This window comes from Larus michahellis, chromosome 2, assembly GCF_964199755.1.
Source record: "Larus michahellis chromosome 2, bLarMic1.1, whole genome shotgun sequence".
In the NCBI taxonomy this organism is placed as follows: domain Eukaryota; kingdom Metazoa; phylum Chordata; class Aves; order Charadriiformes; family Laridae; genus Larus; species Larus michahellis.
Genome location: NC_133897.1, coordinates 99,568,031 through 99,590,494, shown reverse-complemented (window position 1 = coordinate 99,590,494; position 22,464 = coordinate 99,568,031). Strand labels below are relative to the sequence as shown.

Below are 22,464 nucleotides of genomic sequence, written 5' to 3'. Positions count from 1 at the left end.
CCCCGCCGGCGCTCCGCGGCCCCAGGCGCTTGTTTCCGTTCTCCCGTTACAACCCCGCCGCGCTGACCTGTGGGGGCCCCTCCCTCTGCTGACGTCGCACCCCTGCTTCCCCCTCCGCTTCCCGCCCAGCGGGGCGGAAGTGACGCGCTACCGGCGCGCCCCGCCAGGCGCCCGCAGGAGGGTTTCGCTGTGGCGGGCTGAGATGGCGGCGCCCGGAGTCCCCGTTACCGTCACCGTCACTTACAGTAAGAGCCGCCCGAGCGGGTGTGTGTGGGGGGTCCCGCCTCCAGCCGAGCCGAGCGCGGCCCGCGGCATCTCCCCCGCTGCCCCTCACCGTGCGGGTCGGGCCCCGGGGCCGCTCTTCCCGGCCGCCCCCGCTCCCCTCAGCCGTTAACGGTAGCCGGGCCCTGCGGGGCGGGCCCGCGTCTGCCCCTGGCAGCGGGGGTGAGCGGGAAGGGCGCTCGGGGCGGTGCGGGGGGCGGTGTGTGCGTGGCTGCCTTCGCCGCCCGAGCGGCAGAGGCTCCGCAAAGCCTTGAGGAGGCGGAAAATGGCGGGGCTGCGGCTGTCGGCTGGATGGCGGCAGCGTCCCTGGCCTTGCTGGGACAGCGGCCGGGCCTGCCTTGGCTTCGGCGAGGGTGGCACGGCTCGCCCTCCGCTTAGCCTGGCATCGGGGACGCTTCCTGCCCTAAGGTTTTACTTCTCTACTAGCTACGACCCCCCACTGTTTCCCTTAATCTGATCTAAGAGAAGGGTGGAAAAAAAAAAAGCCTTTTCCATATCAACAGGATGATCAAACTTGCCGCGCTGGGGTAAATCTGCAGGATGATGGTGGGAGCAGGTGACAAGGCTGTCCTTGCCGGAGAGCACTGAGCAGAGGTCACTTTTTGGGTAGTAATCTTCATTTAGATAAAATACATTGCTGAAGTCAGCGTTGTATGTTAAAAGCAGGTGCTGCCTGATGGCATCTCATCTTGTTTGTTCAATAAGCTTGAGCGTTCGCAAGATTGCAACAGAAAGTCGTCGTTTCGTCAGTATGGCAGCTGGGTGCTGGCCTGATGAAATGCATTACTCAAAGGCCAGCCAGCATGATTGAGCTTTTTTCCCTTGGGAAGGGAAATAAGAGGAAGGTGGAAAGAATGATGTGGTTAAGTCTGCAACTTAATATAAAAAGTTACTGCAAAGAGGTAAGAATAGCCCAGACTCCACAGTTCTTAAAAATAAGATGGGAAATACCATGGTTGAACTTTGATGAAGTGAATCTAGGTGAGGCAGTAGGAGGAATGAGGAGGATAATAAGGTTTTAAATCAGCAAGGTATTCATCAGCTGATTTTTGTTAACAAAACTTTGGGTTTTATAGATTGTTTTTTAATTACTGAATAATAAATTCTGCTCTTGTTCCTTTTGCGCTATGCTGGTGACGTTCTTTCCCCCTTTAGACTTTATTTCTGCTTGCTCATTCATGTTTTCAAACTCACATTATTTTGTGAAAACGTTTTGTTTATCACCTGGCAGTTTTACCTAAGAGTCTTTGGTGACTAGCTTGGTGGAATAATCTGGTTTAATCTTCATGATTCGTGTGCTTATTGGTGTTCTCAGAGAGTTCTGTTTGACCTGAGGGGTTTTCATTTGCAAAGATGACAATAACTTAACGATATTAACATATTTATAACTCCAGCATCTTGCTGTTTGCTAACAGTCATCTTATCTGAAAATGTTTTTATCTTTCCAGTTGTTTTCTTATCTAGTAATTACTTTGTCATTCATAAATAGCAATTAGAAGGCATCCTTCATCTTGGTCTTCAGCTGTCTGATTTATACCTGTATACTGGTTTACTACTTAGCACAAATGTTTTTAATAAAGTTTTGCTTACATGACGGAAGTGTGGAAACATGGAAATAAGGGTTAAGAAAGAGAGTGGTAGTAGGCCTACATGTGTCACTTGATGGTCTGCAAGATATTGAATTGACCTCTTTTTTAAATGTATTTAGGCTTTCTTTAAAAAACAGAGTTTGGAATTTTGCAGTAGTGCTTACTTTACATTAGTATTGTCATTCACTGAAACAAACTGATAAGCTATAATAGCAGTTCTAACCTATGAGGTGTTTTTCATGGTGATTTCACTCTGCTGTGGATTTACGGTAACGCTTTTGTTACAGTTTGCCCAAACTGGTACTCATAATTTGTAATTAAAGCTGTTTCCATTGCTAGGCAAGCTTCAGCTGTTCTCTTCCCCATTTGTTGTTTGATTGATTGTTTTCTCTCAACTGCTGACAGGCACAGCCCTTACACAAAGCAGTTGTATACATCAAAACAACTTTTAGAAATATACTGAGGTTAGGACCTAAATTTTTGTGTTTGTTTTTTATTTTTCCAAAAACAAATTGGGAAGAAGGTCTGTTTATGGAAAATGCTTGGGGGGAGTTGGTATAACGTGATTTTGAGCTTAAACCATTTTGAAATTAAGAAATACTGTTGGAGCTTGGAAGTTTTTGAGGCCACAGTGTCAGTTGTCATGTGACTGTGAGGCTGGAACATTTTAAAATCGATGTTTCGAGCACTCTTCTTTGTAAGAGATACGTATGCTTCAAATTAGGGTCATGAGAATAGTTTTCTTTCTGGTATTTGTTAAGGAGTTCTCTCTTCCTGCGAAGTAAAAAATGCTTGTCTTGATTTCCCTTGCAGCCAGTGGTGGCTGATTCCTGCAGGTGCTTTCAGATTGACAGGCCTTAAGTGTGTGGGAGCAGAGGGTTATTGAAAGGGTCTATTGCAAAGCAGAGATTAACAGACGTACTCCTTTTTTTTAAGAACTTCCTGCTGTTTGCATGCAAGTAATTTTAGGGAGTCTGAGTAGGGTGCTCCACAAGTGGGAGGTGACGTATAGACTGAGACTTCTCAAGGTGGTTAAGGCTGCATATCATCAGTATTATGGGAAGAAATAATTTTTGGACTATGAGAATTCTCTCAGGTGCTGGCGGAGGGGAGACAGGTTAAACATACATCGCTTGCTTCTCATGAATGAGGAGTAGGGAGCAAAGGAAGTGATAAATTGTCTCGGATTCCCCAAGACTCATGCTATTAAAAGTTCCAACAAGTAGGAAATGGAATACATCAGGAAGGTGTGGGTTTTCATGTTTTAGCTTGTGGGATGTCTGGACACCATCTGCGCTCTTAAAAAGAGGTGGGGAAAAATATTTAGCAGGAGTGTTACGCCTGATCGAACCCTTCAGGTTATTAGAGTGTAAAACAAAACTTTCAGCTGAGATAAGCCACTGCAAGAGGAAAGAAATGCAATAGAATCCTTTGATTGAAAATTATTATTGTACATGAGAATCAGTGGTTTGAGAACTTTCTGCATTAATGGAAATAAATATTAGAAACGGATTCCTTTTCTAGGTAACAGTAAGTTACTCTGTTTTTTGTTAGGTAATGAAAAACACAGTATTCAGGTTGCTTCTCAACAGGAAGATGGTGAACCTACACTACAAGACATGGCTGTACTTATTGAACAAGTCACTGGAGTTCCAGTTCCTTTTCAGAAACTGATATACAAAGGTACTTGTAAATCTGGCAGTGTTTCTTATAGATGATACCTTTATCTTCATCACTTTCAGGTGTCCATGTTTTGAATGTCTTCAAAAAGACATTCCTGTGCCCCTAGCTGTATTTTCACTGGTTTTTTCCTCTCTCATTTTCCATTTAGGGAAGTCTCTGAAAGAATTGGAACAACCATTGTCAGCACTTGGTGTTAAAAATGGTTGCAAAGTCATGTTGATTGGGAAAAGGGTAAGTGTTGCCTTTGAACCTTTTTTTCTTAAATTGTCATAATTTCTGTCAGTGGTTCAGCTGCTGAACACAGAAACAGGTTACAGCATAAACCTAATCTTGTATACCTACCCTCAAGGTTGAGTTCAATCTCATGCTGTACCACAAATAACTCTGCAGTTTGTACATTTCTGAAATTACATTATTGACTGACTTCTGCCTTACATTATTGACAAACTTCTACCTAATCTGTTGCTTGTCAGTGCTCATGAGCCTTCTGTGCACTGATGACCTTATCTGCTCATCTTATTTTCTGGTTAAAAAAAAAGGCCGTACTGAGTCTGCCGGGTTATTTCTAGTGAAATGACTTGTGGCTGGCTTTGCCAAGTAGAGGAAAGGGTTGTATCACATGATATAAATGCTACCTGTACTTTAAAGATGCTAAGCTAACAAAAAAAAAAAAGTTTGCGCTTTTCCTTTTTCCTTTCAAATTCATCTCATTTAATGTGTTTGTATACACTTTGACTGTATTTGTAATAGATGCTACCTATGCTTTAAAGATGCTAAGCTAACAAAAAAAAAGTTTGCACCTTTCCTTTTTCCTTTCAAATTCATCTCTGCTTTGACTGTATTTGTAATTAAGCTTTGGTAGAAGCTTATTAAACAGGTATTAAAATATGGAAAGAATAACCACAGTGTAGCATGTATTTTAAATCAGCAGAAGCTTTTATGTCTGTATTGCCACCGTTGCTGCTTTTTAGCTGCATAGTGTCTCTATTTGTTCCATAGTTGTGAATGTTGTACTTTTGAATACACAGAATAGTCCAGAAGAAGAGGCTGAATTAAAGAAGTTAAAAGATTTGGAGAAGTCAGTGGAGCAAATAGCTAATAAGTTAGAGGAAGTTAATAAAGAGTTCACGAGTATCCAGAAGGTATGCCAGTTTTGTATCATTTCATATCTTTGCAAAACAGTTTTGTAGGTATATGTATTTAAAAAAATACCATTTAAAGGTTTTGAGTAGTCAGTAATAGGCTGGCTCTCTTAGCTGTCCAAGGGGCCTGTAGAATTCTTTGAGAATTTCAAATGCTATTTATGAGTTTGCAAAATGGAGACATGGCGTTGTTTGGAAAAAGGTAAATATTGTTGCATATTGGATAAATTATATTCTTTAGATCTGGAAAAACATAAAGAGTTCTCTCAAAGTCCAAAGAAGAATGTCTGTTACTTGTTTAATCTTTTAAGTAAACCTAGCAGATCTTAACATTTAGCATTTCAAGGACTGACAGAATACAGGTTGAGTTTGGAGTCCCTATCATACTTGAAACTACAGAAATAGTAAAAGATGTTTTCTGCTGTGGTGGACTGACAGATTTTCTAAGCTGAGTATTCTGTAAGGTATGGAATAATTTTTGCCTTTCCTTCCCTCTTTTTCTCCTCAGGGATTTTTAGCAAAAGATCTCCAAGCAGAAGCACTAAAACAGCTGGACAAGAGGATAAAAGGAACTGCAGAGCAGTTCATGAAGATCCTGGAACAGATTGATGCCATTGTGAGTAAATAACTGCAGAAGAGGGTCAAACCCCAACAGAAGCTTACTGTTCAGAATATATCTTTCTTGTAATTTATTTGATATTTTAAACTACTAAAAAAAATATTTTGGCTTTGAAAATTAGTTAATTGGTTTGCTCATTTTTTCTTTAATATCCAGCTCTTGCCCCTGTATGTCTCCAAAAGACTACTTGGCAGCATCTATTTCTAAATGGTGACATTAATGCCTGTGTATGCATCCCCATTCTACAGAAGAGCTTCATTTGGGGCAGCAGCCTGTTAAGACTACATGAAATGGGTATCCTTTACTCAAGTTTTACCCTTTTAGTTTGTCGTGGCAAACTTTAATGTTAAACTTCATGGTCACAGTAAAGGTCTGGAAAAAAACACAACAGATACACTTTGTATTCTGTATCTCATAGGAACAAGGAGGTCCTGAAGACTGAAGAATTTTCTGGTCAGTCGTGTGTGGACTGACAGTTCTTTTATTTGAGATGCCTGCATCTTGAGGACTGGATTCTTTCTTTGGAATATACTGGGGTATATTCAAGTGCTTCACAGTCATTAATGAATCATAACCTTACAGCGTATTTCCAGAGTATAATATATATCTTCCTGTATCATGTAGTAGCTGAGAGGTAGGTGAGAATAAGGGACTTGTGCAGAGATAAAGGAAGATTGTGGTAACTAGGGTATTTTCTTATTCTGTTTCTCTGCTGGTCATTCTCTGTGAACTTCATTCTATAATTATGTTGTATATCATGATCATAATATCCTGCTCTGAAGGAAAAATGCTGCTTTTCTGTGGTAGTGATGTCTTTAGGTCTACTCCTTTATGGGATTGTTTCAGAAAGATTCCATGCAGACGCTTATAATTGGTAAACCAAATGTAGTTTAATTGATGGACACTTAGAAAAAGTTCAGCAGCAGACTAAATCAAAGACTAATATTTGAATTGGCCATCATCAAATGCTATACAATATGGATGCTTTCCTAGGAATGGTGGGGAGCTCATTAGCTTATGTCATCCTTTCATACTGTGCACCTTTAATGGTAAACTAGCCTTTCTGTTTGTTATAGCCCACAGTTCTTAAGTGCTTTTTAAAATTGTATTATGTTAAGTATTTTAAAGTCTTTAAAATTTCTCTTTCCTTTTCTGCCTCATATAGAGGAACATATTTTGCTGACAGTCCTTGAATGCTGTTAGTCATACAGACTTTGTATAACTGATACCCTCTTTGAAGTGGCAGATTTACTATGTGTTATCATGAAAATAGCAATAAGGTGACAACTGTTTCAACTGGGTGGGATTAAAGCTTATTTCTGATCTCTTCAATTTCTGATACTAAGTCCTATTTAGAAAAAAAATCAGTACTTGTGTGCTGGTGTACAGTTCTGGAAGCCAGCAAGCAGCCTAGAAAAACCCTTTCACTGCTTCCTAATTAATCCAAACTGAATTTCCCAAGTTTACTTTTGATTCTGGTATTGTTTGCATGGCTTAAACAGAAAGCAGGCTATTATCTATCTTCTTACCCAAAATATTCTAAATAGTCCTGGACAAGGGACTTTCAGGTTTAGTGCAAGATTTTAGAAGACTTACAGCCTGGTGAATTCATGTTTAGATTTAGGAAATAACGGAGTCCCTCTACCTCAGTTTTGTCTCTTGTGGAAGTGGAGCAGCCAGAGCTAAAACAAATTATAATTAGTATCTCTTAATGTTTGTAATAGTTGTTTGTTACTTTGTTGTATAAGAGCCTATGATATTGATGAGCCTCTTTTTTTTTTTTTTTTAAGCAAGAATTAAGTGAGAATTTTTATTACCAGTGATTGAAGTTACGTTACACATGCCAACGTCCATATTTACGTATTTTAATGTACAAAGGCAAGTGTGGCTTTTGTCACGAAAATTGAACGTCTGTGAAGTCTTCAGATGAGATACTTGTAGTTGGATGGAATCCTTACATAAGATGTAGCTGTTCAGTGTACTGGTACTACACCAGGTCATGCAAACAGGCCACCAACTTCCTGAGGTATTACTTAGCCGTACTGTAGTTGTGCAACATACAGAGGTAGCAACACAGAATGGTAATGAGGTATGTATATGAACGATAAATGGGCTCCACTGAAGTGAAAAGTGGTAAATAGAAATGCAAAGGAGAAAAGCATAAAGCTTCCAGAAAGTATTTTGTCTGTGTCTCAGAATTGTTTTATACAGTATTTAGTATTCTTTTTGTTAGCAAGTAAAAAGCAAGTTCTGACAAATCTCTTGAGTGCTATTGATTCAATCAACGGCATGTTAAAAAAAAGATAAAGGAAACAAAAAGTGTCTGAGTGAGCTGTCTTCTAAGCTAAGAGAGAAGAATGCATTCTAGAAGTGAAACACAGAGCAAGCTCACGCTCTAAGTGTTTCAGTTTGTTTCTTTGGCAGAAAATTGTTTTGAAAGCTCTTTAAACTGTCTTGGCTGTCATACATTGTTTGGACCAATAAAAACCATCTAGCTTGATACTGCTTGATACATCTAGCTTGAGCCAACTAGGGAAGGTCCTGCTGGACCTGTTGTTTGTGAACAGAGAAGAACTTGCAGGTGATGTGACGGTTGGAAGCCATTTTGGGCATAGCAATCATGAAATGATAGTTTTCAATTCTTGGAGAAGTAAGGAGAGGGATCAGCAGAACTACTACATTGGACTTCTAGGGGGCAGACTTTGGCCTGTTTAGGAGTCTGGTTGACAGAGTCCCTTGGGAGGCAGTCCTGAAGGGCAAAGGAGTTCAGGAAGGCTGGGCACTCTTCAAGAAGGAGATCTTTAAGGCATCCCTATGTGCCAAAAGATGAAGCAGTCGGGAAGAAGACTGGCCTGGCTGAGCAGAGAGCTTTGGCTGGAACTCAGCAGAGGAAAAGAGAGTTTATGACCTTTGGAAGAAGGGTCAGGCAACTCTGGATGACTACAAGGATGTCTTAAGGTTATGCAGAGACAAAATTAGAAGGGCTAAAGCCCAAGTAGAATTTAATCTGGCTACTGCTGTAAAGAACAATAAAAAATGTTTCTATAAATGCATTAGCAACAAAAGGAGGGCTAAGGAGAATCTCCATCCTCGGTTGGATGTGGGGGGAAACATGGTGACAAAGCATGAGGAAAAGGCTGAGGTACTTAATGCCTTCTTTGCCTCAGCCTTTAGTAGTAAGACCAGTTGTTCTCTGTCTACCCAGTCCCCTGAGCTGGAAGGCAGGGACGGGGAGAAGAATGAAGCCCCCAGTGTCCAAGGAGAAATGGTTAGTGACTTGCTGCACCACTTAGATGCTCACAAGTCTATGGTGACAGATGGGATCCACCCAGGGGTGCTGAGGGAGCTGGCGGAGGTGCTCACCAAGCCACTTTCCATCATGTATCAGCAGTCCTGGCTAACGGGGGAGGTCCCAGTTGACTGAAGCTTAACAAATGTGATGCCCATCTAAAAGAGGGGCGGGAAGGAGGATCCTGGGAACTAAAGGCCTGTCAGTCTGACCTCGGTGCCAGGGAAGGTTATGGAGCTGGTCATCTTGAGTGCCATCACATGGCACATACAGGATAATGAGGTGATCAGGCCCAGTCAGCATGGGTTTATGAAAGGCAGGTCCTGCTCGACTAACCTGATCTCCTTCTGTGACAAAGTGACCTACTTAGTGAATGAGGGAAAGGCTGTGGATGTGAGTTCCTGGACTTTAGTAAAGCTTTTGACACCATTTCCCACAGCGTTTTCCTAGAGAAACTGGCTGCCCATGGCTTGGACAAGTATATGCTTCACTGGGTGGTTGGATGGCCAGGCCCAAAGAGTTATGGTGAATGGAGTTAAATCCAGCTGGTGGCCAGTCAGAAGTGGCGTTCCCCAGGGCTCAGTATTGGGCCTGGTTCTGTTTAATATCTTTATCAATGACCTGGACGAGGGTTTTGAGTGCACCCTCAGTAAGTTTGCAGATGACACCAAGCTGGGCAGAAGTGTTGATCAGCTTGAGGGTAGGAGGGCTCTACAGAGGGATCTGGACAGGCTGGATCAATGGACCGAGGCCAGTGGTATGAGGTTCAACAAAGCCAAGTGCTGGGTCATGCACTTGGGTCACAACAACCTCATGCAATTCTACAGGCTTGGGGAAGAGTGGCTGGAAAGCTGCCTGGCAGAAGAGGACCTCGGGGTGTGCCCAGGTGGCCAAGAAGGACAGTAGCATCCTGGCTCGTAGGAGAAATAGTGTGGCCAGAGAAGTGATTGTCCCCCTGTACTTGGCTCTGGTGAGGCCGCACCTCCAATACCGTGTTCAGTTTTGGGCCCCTCACTACCTGAAGGACATTGAGGTGCTGGAGTGTGTCCAGAGAAGGGCAACGAAGCTGGTGAAGGGTCTCGAGCACAAGTCTTATGAGGAGCGGCTGAGGGAACAGGTTGTTTAGTCTGCTGAAAAGGAGGTTCTCTACAACTAACTAAAAGGAGGTTGTAGAGAGGTGGAGGTTGGTCTCTTCTTGCAATAGGACAAGAGGAAACAGCCTCAAGTTGTGCCAGGGGAGGTTTAGGATGGATATTAGAAAAAATTTCATCACTGGAAGAGTTGTCAAGCACTGGAACAGGCTGCCCAGGGAAGTGGTTGAGTCACCATCCCTGGAGGTATTTAAAAGATCTGCAGATGTGGTGCTTAAGGACATGGTCTAGTGGTGGACTTGGCAGTGCTAGGTTAATGGACTTGATGATTTTAAAGGTCTTTTCCAACCTAAACAATTCTATGATTCTATACAAAATGAGATTTGTATGGTTATAGAGACCTAAGGGTGAGGAAGCCTGCATATTGTTTTCTGTCTGTTCTAGGGATGTCACCCTCTTGCTGTTAGCAGACAAGCTCATTAATTAGAGGAGCTGAGTTTGGAACTTACACTCCTTTTTAATAGACTCTGTGTGTGTTCAACAGCTACGAATGTAAAAGAAGTGATTTTGGAAGTGGAGAAGTAGGTTGGTAGTCATAGAGTATTGGGGTGGGAGAGAAAAAATACAGCATTGTCACTGCCAGAGGTGTGAAAGGAAAGTCTTGAAGGGGTACTTTTAGGTAGAGTAGCTGTAACTTAAACTTTTAAATATTATATGTGTTTAAATAGCTGCTGCTTCCACAGTGGGAAGGGTGGAGAGGGTCTTATGAGAATCTTACGAATTTTGAATGCTGTGGCACAGTCAGACGTTCCTGTAAGCCACAGATCTTTGAAGTTTTCTTCAGGAGCAATACAAATCAAGTTTGTATACAACAGTTGAGGATTTGTGTGTGCATCACCAGAAATGCCATTTATTTCAGCAGTTAAAAGATTTAGTTCAGGAGTAAAAGTCAAAGTACACTATTTATTACAAATCTCAGTGAGTAGAGAAAAATCTCAACGAGTACAGAAAATCCTTGACTTAATCAGCTGGCACAGTTTTTTTAAATAACTGAAAGGCTTTTTCAAGAAAAAAAAGGAAAGCTTTTCTGAGATTGGTAGGAAAATATAAATCCACAGGCATGACACTATGTACTTCTTGAGAGCCTGCTCTAATTTACATGAAGTCTGTCACCAATAGTGCATTCTGAGAGGTTGCTTTTTTTTTTCTTATGATGATTTCTTATTAAATGGCAGATTTGTAATCTGGAAAGACAATATTGCAGAGAACAGATTGTTCTAACAACTGGAAAAAAAAAGCTTTCTCTTCTGAAATATCAGTCACTGATTTTGTTTACATAAATTCATGACAAAAATCATCTGTCAAATTGCATGTGCGAGTATTGAGGACATTGATAACGTTACTGACTCCTAATTATGTTCTGGTGGTCCATCCGCCTTTCTTGAGGATTTTTTTAGGTTATAATTCCTCTGTAAAACTTACTTAAATTTCTGTACTGTTCTGATGAAGCTTTTTTCACTGTCTCCTTGTCCCTGCTATGCTTGTCATCTGGTAAATCAATACCAAACAAACATGTCAAGGATTAAAAGAAATAAATATACTGAAAAAAACTTCATTGTGCCTATAACAAACATTTCCCAGGCTTCTGGAAAGTTTTGCCACTTAAAATGAGAACTTACTACTAAACCTTTGAATTTATCTGGATAAATAAACTTTGATAAACATTTCTTACAATAAATCTTCAATCTACGAGCATGAATCACAAACATAAAATCAAAGCTTTGGGGGAAAATTTTTCTAAAGCATAAGGACCCTGAAGAGACTATGATCCATCAGTGAGGGTAGAGCGCTTAGTTACCACTTCTGCATTCAGAAAACTCGTTGACAAGTGCTGCCACTTAATAACTGCTTTTAAAGAAGGTGCTCAGATGTCTCCCTAGATGAAAAAGATTCAGTGTCAACACAATTTGCTTATCCAATTTACCAATTTATTTAACAATAAGTTAAAAAAAGTGCAGATCTGGTAGTCAATAAAACTAGATACTAAAATATTCTTTGTTGGTTTGGATTTTTTTAAAAAAAGTAACAGAAAAGCTTCTTGCTAGGTGGATGGGGTGTCAACACAAAATCCTTGTTTGCAGCTGATTAGCACTGGTGCCCTGTGTAGCAGAGTGATTTTTATTTTTTAAGCAATTTGATAACAAACCAAAAATGTTTCTAGCTATTATTGCTAGTGATTGCTAAGGTAGGAGATTGACTGTTTTAAGAATGCTGTCCCTTTGGTTCTGATAAAATAGTCATTAATAATAAATTTGACTAGCATTTGTTTTGTTTATTCACTGACTACACTGCTATAGAGTGGATTCAGGCATCAGATGTTACCTGCCGGGGTCTGTGGTTTGGGATATAAGAAGTAACCAAAGAGGAGAACAAAGATGTAGTGGCAACACTAAGCTTAAAAATTGGAAAAAAAAAAATTGGAAGCGCTTCTAAAACCAATGCAACTTGAGCAGAGCTGTAGGTGATGTTCTGTGGCAAAGGGAGGTGGTTTTATTAGGAGATGAGCTGGGAGAGGGGAAAGAAATGGTAAGAGAGTCCGTATTTGGTAAGAAGCAGTGCTCAGGAGAGAGGGACGCTGGGTTCGTAGTTAAAAGAACACTCAAGAACAGAGAGGATCAAGAGGCAAGAAAATGCACATGCATTAATTTATTACTTTGTAAACGGTGATTGGTTTTAAGGATTTCTCGTATAAAGCATGAGTGTTGTGCACACAAAAGATGAGTCTTCGAGGACGTAACGCGTGTGTCTCTGCAGCGCATCTTGTCAGTGTATCGGCAGGGTGAGAGCTCTTGAAGAGATGTGGTTAAGCAACTCTGGATTTGTGGGTGCGGGGTGGTATCAGGGGGACTTGGGCTCTGTTTCAGGGTGGATGGGGGAGGATAAAGAGCCTGTGCTCAGGAGTTCTACAGAAGCTGCTGGGGTGAAGCCAGCACTGCATCACTGTTGAAAGTTTAAGACCATACAGACCAAGGCCTGTAAGACTTGGGCAGGGTTTTATCGCAGAGACAGTGCAATGCAAAGAGAAGACCTGCTATAAAAGTAAGAATATGCTTTGCAGTGGAAAGCCAAAGACTAATCCAAATTACTGCTCTGCAAGCAATGCTAGCACCAAAATGTAGATTTGGCAAGAGTTTTGCATAAGCACTGCTTAGGCTTAAGCTACTCATTCTTTAATTAAATTTGATTTTAATTAAATATTAAAATGTTATTGTGACTTAAGGTTTATTGCCAGCTTCACCTGTTAAACCCTGAATAGTTGGACAACGTATTCCTGGAGAGGAGACGTAAGCTGACTAAGGTAAAACAGAGAGACTGTGAGATTTAATTTGATGTTAAGATTTGTAAACTTTACTAATTTGATTGCGAAACACCTTTTAAGCAGCTTGGTAAGTTAGTACATTTAGGCCTTCCAATTCCATGTCTCTGCCAGGGGGATTACAAGGTGTGATTTTTTAAAAAAAAAAAAAAAAAAGCTATGACAGTGTGCAGGCACACATAGGCATTTGCACGCACAGATGTAATTAAAAAGAGCAGTTTTGAAAAATGTTGTCAAAAATAGATGTAGTCTGAATGTCTTCTCTACACTCAGATTTTGAAGTTTCCTCCAGTTACCAATATCTATTTTAGAAACAGACTTTGTGTGGTAAACTCAGCTGGAGTTCCCTGTCTGCTGTTGAAAGTTAACTTAGGTCTATTTGCTGTTTCAGATTGGTAGGAATACTTGCATAGGCCAGAATCTCATCCAGAAAGTACAGCCTGAAATAAGTACTCAGCAAAGGGAGACGGGCAGTGTAACGGAGCTAGTGCATAATTTCATTTTTAACTTGATTATTAAGAAATTCCAAGTCATGGAAAACTTCAAGGCATAAAAGAATTTGTGTGTCAGTGAGATTAACATCTTCATTTTCTGGTAAGACTCAGACATTAATAATTAGACCTAACCCATCTTTGTTCTTTCAGGCTGTTACGTATATGAAGTCAAACTAGTACGCATCAAATACTCTCTTTATGTTAAAGGTTTCTTGACATATTTTGTTAATTTTAGACAGTGAATTGTGTTGTTGAAAACCAAGGGAAAATAAGGAATGTTTTCTTGTGTGGTTGCAGGGTCCTATGTCTAAGATCCCTTAGAATACTTCATATAGCTTTATTATATTTTTTTAAACTTTTTTGTACATGTGACAACTATAAATACTCCAAAGGCCACCTTTTTTATTTGTGAACTGGAACTGGTCTTTGAAGAGAATTCACCCACAGCTTTAAACTATTTTCTCAATTGCTTTGTAATGTCTTTGGAGCATTCAGTTTCTGAAAGGAAAGCATGTAATACAGTCTTTTCACAGTGTCTTCTCTTATTGGGAGGAGACATGGGTTTAGCATGCTACAGCGAGCAAGGTCTTATTGCAGTACACAGTACCAGAAAATACACTTTGTAAAGAGCAAAATAGCTTCCAAAATGAACAACTGAAAAAAAAAAAACCTGTGCTTTGGAAAATGGACGTGTGCCACTTCTAAAGAGAGTTTTCATTTTAGGCAGACTGCTGTTGAAGATGTTTATTACATCTTTATTACATTTTTTATTACAGCTTTTGAACCTATCCTGTGCTGTAAATCCGAGGTTGTAAGGTGACATTACATAAATGAGGAAAGTGACCAGTGTAGGACAGGCTCTTTTAGGAGGATTTACATTGTATATGACAGATTCCTGGAGTTAACCTGGTAACTTACTTTCGGAGCTACTTCTCCTCCTTTTTCTCACAAAGTAAGAGGAGTTGGAAAGGATAGATAGGTGATGGAATGTATCTTAGGATAAACTGGAGAGTGTTTTTCGTATTAAGAAGATTAACATAAATTTAAAAAAAAAACAAAACGAACAAACAAAAACAACATAACTTTTAGTTTTTAGATACTTCTCTCCATGTTTGTAAGATAACACTGCACCAGTTTGCATTTGGAAGGGTATCTCCCTTAATCCACATACTCTTGTGCCTCTGATACTGATGGTCATTTTTCCACCGGAAAGAAATATGTCCAGTTTCTGGTTCTGTTTTAGGAGGCGCGGTCTGACAGAAAAGCTCTCTGCAAGAGAGATACCTTTTCTGATCTTGAAGGGAAGTGTTAAAAGTTGATAGGAGTTTTATACAGCTTAACAGTGCTGCTATTTGGGAAAACTGATAACTGGAGTAACAGAAATGGAAGCTGGAACTACAGGAATAGAAGATCCTTTCTCCTACTCATCTTCCAAAAACAAACTAACAAAATAAATGAAAAAGACCTGGCACTGGCAAGTGTTTAGTGTAGTAGTAGTTACTCCCACATCCAACTTTCATGCTTTCCTAGGAGACAAGAAGCAGCATTATGCATTTCTTCTTCCAGCTGAGCATAGAAAGAGTGAAAGGTATTTTATCCAGAAGTTTACGTAAAGGTAAAATGTAAGAATGTGTCCAGCTTGCTCCATTGCATGCCCATTTTCTCCTCACCCACAGTGCTGGGAACGCGTGCTAAGCCTGGTAATTATTATTTCTTTATCTAATATCACTTACAGTGTGTTAATTACTGCACAAGTACTGGAGCAGTGTGACCCCTGAACTTTCTGGAATTTCCTGGATTCTTCCTGGAATCCCAGATACCTGTAGTTTCACTTCCCGTGATGGACTATTTTTTAGTGTGGAGTCTTGTGTATTTTTAACTCCAATATTTAAGACCATGTATGTTTGGCTGGACACTAGGAGAAAGCAACTTTTTTTTTTTGTTATTGTTATCAAAGATTATGTATCTAAACCTTCCAGTGGGGCTTGCATTTTAGCTGAAACGAAACATAGTAGTATCCGGAAAAGTCTAGTCTTGATATGGAGTTAGGGTGGGAAATAAAAAGTATGCTAACGAGAAACTTCAAGATTTTTTTGCGTTTTCAACAGTGAGGGCATCATGTTTCTAAGAATTTTCACATAAACTATATGATGATAATTATCTGTTTTACCTGTTTCAAAAAATCATCATAAACCTGAGCACCATTCCCCACCAACACCCCGATTTCACACTACTTCAAAAGGACAAAGCATATAACATTTGCTGTGGTGATACGCATGAATATATTGGGTAGTAGGAGTACGGAAAATGACGCAGTTTGAATTAAATTAAAAGCTGTCAGTGTGTAACACTTTGCATCTGTTCCCTTCCATGAGTAGATTATGGAGAAGATAAGATGTACAGCTTAGACTGGCAATGCCTGCATTACTGATGATATGTTGTAATGATGGCAAGTGATTGAGTTAATGTGTTCATAAGAAATTAATTCATCTTACAGTCTCTGAAAAATATGAAGTTGAAACTCAGCAGAACAGTTAACATACACCACAGTAGACAAAAGCAGTATATGCAGTTATTTGCTAGCTCAGTTCTTTGTAATTAGGGTGCTGTGTCCTAGACTTACTGAACTTATGACTTATTCTTTTAAATTCTTCCTTGCGTAATCATCCTTACTGAGCAGGCACGGCGTTTTCAGGGTGCCTTTTAAGAGCATTCTTTGATACATTCAGTTTTTGTTATAAGTTGAATACGTTAATTCCAACATTAAGCTGCATCAACTTGTGTGTTTATTTTACTGCAGAATCTGCCGGAGAATTTCAGTGATTGCAAACTGAAAAAGAAGGGGTTGGTGAAAAGGGTTCAGGTGAGTATTTTTATTTTTTGTTTTTCCATTAATGCTGGGCACTTGTATACCAAGAGTTTGTGAAAATCAGAGCTGTTTAGTGCTTAGATTTTTTCAGTGTTTGTTCTTACGTTGGTATTTCTTAGGACCTCCCTTTAAAGGGTATTTAATAGCTTTATAAAACATTATATGAAAATACAGGTTTTCATAGTTCATGCTGTTTCCGGATAATGTTTGTAATTTACATTAGTGGCTGGCCTTACGGCAGCCTGATGATGTAAAGTAATTCTGATAAGTTATAAGGAAAAAGGGATGATTCCTCCTTTCCCATGTCTTGGTGGGCTGGTGTAACGAATGAGGTCTGGGCACAAAGATGCAGTCAACTCTAACTCCTGCTGGACCATGCTAGAAGTGTTCTTTGGAAAGTTTAGCTTCTATTGCAGTGTACCAGCTTTCTATGGCGGAATCTCTAAAGTATAATCTATACAGAAGAACAGCTTTGCTGGGCATGGGGTTTTTAATTGCTTTGCCATTTTACAATGCTTAAAAATTCCTAGGCATTGTTTTCTTAGAGACCTTGAGATGAAGGTTTGTTACTAAATACTGGAATTCATCCTTCCACCCTCCTCCCCCAAAAGCCAAACTTCCATAAATGAGGGGTAGTGCTACTCATATTACTGCTTTTATTTGTGTTCTGCTGTATGTATTGTGCTTCAGTCACAGGTTAGATTCCTGGAAATTATTTGTGAAAATACCTTGCATTCATATATGGAGTTTAAATGTTTTGTCTTTTAGTATAACCTTATTAAATACTTTCTATAAACGTTTCCCAAACTTTTTAAAATAGACATTTGTTTTAAAGGAAGCCTTATCAAGAAGTACCCGATAGTAGCAATGTTATAACTTTAGGGACAAAGCCCTTTGTTACAGAGTTAAGTTCAGATAATGCAAATTGAAATGAAGATGATTGCTGGTGTAGCTGTTTTATTTGGGGCTCTGAACATGCTTTTGACTCCATGCACTTAACCAAAGTAGCAAAAATTTGTAACGGAGGTATAGCTATCACCCTCATGGCAAGCTACTGGAGCTCCACTCTTGGGTGAAGTTATTGCAGAAATAAGTGGCGTTTTGTACAAGAACTGCTGTTAAAGCATAAAACAGACTCTGTTAAGCAGAGATCAGAATTACTGTTGTGCTTTTGTAGGCACGGTTTTGTGCAACTGTAGTTTATAAACCCTTTGAGGACTGCAGAAGAATCTAAGGGGTTTCAGACCAGAGCAGTCAACAACCTTGTTTTTCCAGAGCCAGAAAACGATGGCAAGTTATGCTCTTAAGCATTCATGAAAGCAAGGGGGAGCTATTAACTGACTTCCGTTGCTGGCAATCGCGTGTCTTCCAGAATGGTGAGACAGGTATAAAATACTTGCAGCCAGCAGCTGCAATTTTTACACCATGACTTTTTCATCCCTCAAATCCTTACAGAAGTGAGTTGATGCCAGCTCAAGGGATTGGTTGAAGACAGATGATTCAAAACAGTGTGATGGTTAAGAAGCATTCACCTGGCACAACAGTCTGCTGCTCTAGAGGGAAGGAAGTTTCTTAATGTCGTTTTAATGTAAATAACATTAAATATCTGGTTTGACTGTTAAAGTCTAGTGCAGACATAGCAAAACTATGTGCAAGACGTTTATAGATAGTGGGAGAGTCCTCTCAGAAGCTACAGTGTACTCGCATACATTGGAATTGGCCTGAAAGAGTTTATGGGCTTAAAGTGCGCTGTGTACAGCACCACGTGACGGGTGGCTGCTGGCTCTTAATTGCTGTGTTGCTATACTTGTAAGAACTTGCGGGCAGGCTCTAAGAAAGCTTAAGGCGCTGTGGACTGCCCTTTTTGGAAAGGAGCCTTCTGTCTTTTGAGGCACACCAGCTACCTACTGATAAACATGGGGTTCATGTTGCTGTGTAGTCCTGAGAAATAGAAGAGGCCTTGGTTTAATGAAAGCTTATTTTAGATTTCACTGAGTAGGTTTGTTGCTCCCACCTTTGGCTACAGAATTATGTGTTCTAGAGAGGAGTTTAAAAGTCATGTTCCAGACTGAAGCACTAACTTACCTGAACCTTTATGATCCTTGTTGTTGGTTATGAACTTTGGATCAACTCAAAGAACTTGAGCGGCAGGACTGGTGAGGATGGGCAGCCACGTTGCCTTATCAAATGCCATGCTTCTGTTGGATTCCGGGTAAACAAAATTGCGAATAAGCTATTATTAAAACTGAACTTACAAGGCAGTTGTTGAGTTGGCTTCTTCAAACTCATGATGGAAACTGCAGTTTCTGTTCTTAAGAAGGATCTACAGTTGCTGTAATTTCATCCCCAATAACATTTGTTTGTTTCTTGTTCTCAGGTTTTTCTTGCCCAGTGTGATACGGTTGAAGGAAATATTGGTCAAGAAATGGACAAGCTACAGTCAAAGAATTTGGCCCTGGCAGAATGAGGCATTGCCCTACGAAATTAGGAAACATAATTGCTCTATGAGCAAGAAGAAAAGTTTGCTCTTTGTTTTGGAGCACGTATTCAGCTTTTTTTTTTTTTTTTTTAAGCCCAGTCTGTTAGACTGGTATTAGTCAATCATTTCTCACTGGTTGTCTTGTTTGCCGCTTGGTTAGACCTATTATTTTGAAAAGAAAATCCTTCCTGAAGAATTACAGAAACAATCTTTGTGGTGAATTGCTATGTATCTTATGGACGACTGTTTAGTTAACTAAATTACGAAGTTTGCAGTGATGGGCAGTTTGGTCTGATATGTCTTTGAATTTATTTACAGCTCAAATCAGAGAAGGTCTATAATCCTGTAAGTGCCATAAGTTGCAATTGTAGGACTTCAGCTTGATTGAAAAAGGCAAACTGAGACGACATCTGTGAAAGTCAAACGTTGTAGTAGACAGTTCAGAGCAATAAAAAAAACCCTACGCATTTGTATCTATGTAATGTTTGTATGCATTTATAAATATAAGAAAGCTTAAATATAAGGGAGTCGTACCTATTTTAGCCTTAAATTGTCATAATAGATGGCATGTACTGTAACATGTATGGTACTTAATTTTGAGTGGTGCTTTAAGTTGTTACTGAGCTCCTTGATACAGACTTATGTTTTTTACAGAGATTTCTGATGTACTGTGGTTTTTATAGATTATTCTTATTTTTATTGTTTGTGTTCCGCCTTGAGTTATGGTGGGAAATGAAATGAGATTACTCATGCTGCTCATATACCGAGGGTTCAGTTCAAGCAAGGTATACTAAGGAGCTATTTTCAAAGGGTTTTTTATACTTTTTTTCTTGATTTCACAGAATTCATGATGCTATATTTAATGGAAAATTGCAGTGATTATTTCTAGTCTGCTAAGGTAATCGGTTTTTATAACATGTTACAAAGTGACACAACTTTACTTTGGTTATGTGACTGAGGATTATGACTGATTCTTGCAGTCAGATATGTGCCGTGCTTTGCCTTCTCTGCTAGGTGAAAAATAAGCTTTTGTGGGAGATAGTAACTGTCAGGAGGTGCAGCCAACTTTGCAGTTGTTGGTCAGAGCCCGTAGCTAACGTACCTATAGTGGGAGTTGCTTTTTCACCGATGCTTCTGGTCGGTAGATCAGTCATAGACGCGGTGGCTGGTGAGGTAGTGGCTGGTAAGGAGCCGGTTTCGGAGGGAGAAGAAAAGCTTTCGTCTCAAATGAGTCAGACTGAGGACATTTAAAAATGGCCCTTAGGTAGAGAGTCTTCATCCGTATGTGGCTGTTTTAAGATTAGCTGTCCTTTCAAGACAAAAATAGGAAATATGTTTAAAAAAAAATAATGTTAATTTCTAATAAATTATAAACTTATCTAATACCTAAAGTAGTATTATTAAAGTCTTACCTTTGATGTTTGCAATTGGAGGAGCATTTCTTTAGTGAAAAATGCCATTGGACAAATGAAGTTATAGCCCTGCATTAGAAAGGGTCACTTTTATTCTAAAAATGCCTTTTGACCATACCAAGATTGCAGTTGCCATATTTTGTACTGTTAACCAGTTTCTTCAAGGTTGTATTTTTTCCATATGCAACTCTCTCGCCAGCATCTGTCGAGGATTTTAAGGACTAAACTCCTAGGAAGCTTGTCTGTCATGTTAGGAGAATGGTATGTTTGGCAGGACTGTGGATGTTTTTTCCTAGTCTGCTAAGTCAGGTCATGCTGTGTGTTCCCAGCACTTTAAGGTGAGGAGGAAGAAGAGTTGGTTGTAGCCATTTTTGTGAAGCCCTACTTAGAGTAGGACCAGATTCAGCTGACTCTTAAACCACCACCAGTGTTGCCTAATTCAGGGGATGCAGAAGTGTCCACTTTCCTGTGTTGGAGAGGATTCTCACCCTCTCAAATGTAAGTCCTCTTAACGCATTGAACTTTCACAGGTGCACATACAATAAGCAAAGTGTCCTCTTGGCCATGAAATGAGCTGGGAGCTGTGGTCATGGCTAAGACTGTGTCCCTTTCTGCTGCTCCTTCCTATTTTTCTTTCTTGCGTGAGAACACTAAGGCTATGGGCAGACATTGTCTTCCCAGCACTCCTTACCAGAAACTGCTGCTTGTTGTGAGTGCATCCTCAGCCTGGAGTAACTTCAAGATGTTCCGTAGTAGATCTTTTGATAATCTGGTACTTGAAGGCAACGAGAGTGGTGATGAACCTCTCCCTCCAGCACATCCAGATTCAGCAAAGGGTAGGTGTCCTGAGCTGAAGTTACCTTGCGGTGGTGACTCCTGGTGTCAGAGCGTTTGGTTTCTGGGACAAAAGTATCTGTACAAAGACAAACTTTTGCAGGAAGAAAATTCTTGTCTTCCAAATATAAAAATGAGTTAATTTGTTTTGGAAAATAGATGGTTGTATTTAGAGTTATCTAAGACCTTCTAGAGTGGATTGACTTTTATACTTAATATGGAAAGAGGAGCCCTACGCTTCATTTTTTCATAATAGCCTTAAATTTCAGTAAAAGCAAACTTCTGTGCTTTTGAAAGTGCAGCAGACTGCAACTGTGGGAGGAAGGGGAAGGAAGAGGTGATTTTAAATATTCTTCAGAATTTGTAAAGGCAAACATAGAGCTCAGTCAAGCTTAAGGTATGTTCTCTCACTGATTCTGTAGCATCACAGGTGTACTGTGATACCTGTTTTGCTACTGAATCATTCCCCCCTGCCACCCCCAGCCATCTGCCCTGATGGTGTCAAAGAGAAGTGACTCCCTTTGGCCTTGGTTGCACTTACCCCATCGTCTTCCTCCGGTCACCGTGTTAATCTGGCTGCATTTACGCACCTGGGGTTTCCCACCCAGGCAAAACCTCTTACCGCAAAGTTTTCTCTTTTATGAAAATGGAAGTTGAATCATGCGCCGCCCCCCTCCCTGTCCCATCCCCCCCCGCCCCCCCGCCTTTCTCCCTCACCTCCCTGTAAGCTGCTGTGGGAGGTGAATCAAGCACGATGTTGAGGGATCCACGGAGCCCGGAGCCATGGGACGGTGTGTAATGGGCTGCTCATAGTGATGGCCTCCTCGGTGACGACGTCGTCCTGAAGGTAATGCTGCTGTCAGCCTGGAGGAACACTTCCTTCACTTTTTAGCAGTCACTCGTGGTTTGGAGTGGAGTACTTGACACTGTGGAATGTGGGGCTGGATTTTTTTTATTTACTTATTTTATTGTGCTATGGTACATGAAATGGTAAAAATAAAACTATGGAACGTTCTCTGCCCTCCTTGGTCATGGTGTGGTTACTAGAGGCTGTAGGTGGGCTGTGTTTTGGTGGGGAGAATCCGTATGCTGCACAGTGTGGGCTGTGTTTGGGAGCAGCAGCCGGCCGTGTGCCGCGCCGCGTCCTGTGCGATGTACCGTGCTGTGCCTCCAGAAGGGCTGCGGGGGCTCAGCCCCAAACCTCACCGCCATTGGCAGCCAGCCCTGCCATAAAGAAAGCTGGGGGGGCATTTAAAAGGACTTTTCACAGTTGGGTTGCCCGCTGAGGGTTTCTGGACCTGGGTG

The 22,464-nt window shown here is 40.5% G+C and overlaps 1 protein-coding gene across 4 annotated transcripts; it reads left to right on the top strand.

The window, feature by feature from the left end:
• The first annotated feature begins 128 nt into the window (after positions 1 to 128).
• BAG1 (BAG cochaperone 1) lies at positions 129 to 22,179 on the top strand. 4 transcript variants are annotated; one of them, XR_012585670.1, is made up of 8 exons: positions 129 to 245; positions 3,426 to 3,554; positions 3,703 to 3,785; positions 4,583 to 4,696; positions 5,205 to 5,312; positions 12,976 to 13,053; positions 16,366 to 16,428; positions 18,812 to 22,179. XR_012585670.1 is itself a non-coding variant. In XM_074576397.1 (7 exons), the coding sequence occupies exons 1-7, from the start codon at positions 203 to 205 to the stop codon at positions 18,899 to 18,901; spliced, it is 630 nt and encodes a 209-aa protein (XP_074432498.1). In that variant the 5' UTR covers positions 129 to 202; the 3' UTR covers positions 18,902 to 22,179. The 4 variants fall into 4 exon arrangements, 2 of the variants coding, with proteins under 2 accessions (XP_074432498.1, XP_074432499.1); XR_012585669.1 differs by lacking the exon at positions 18,812 to 22,179 and adding an exon at positions 5,472 to 5,609 and having other exon boundaries at positions 12,988 to 13,053; positions 16,366 to 16,430; XM_074576397.1 differs by lacking the exon at positions 12,976 to 13,053.
• The last annotated feature ends 285 nt before the right edge of the window (positions 22,180 to 22,464 follow it).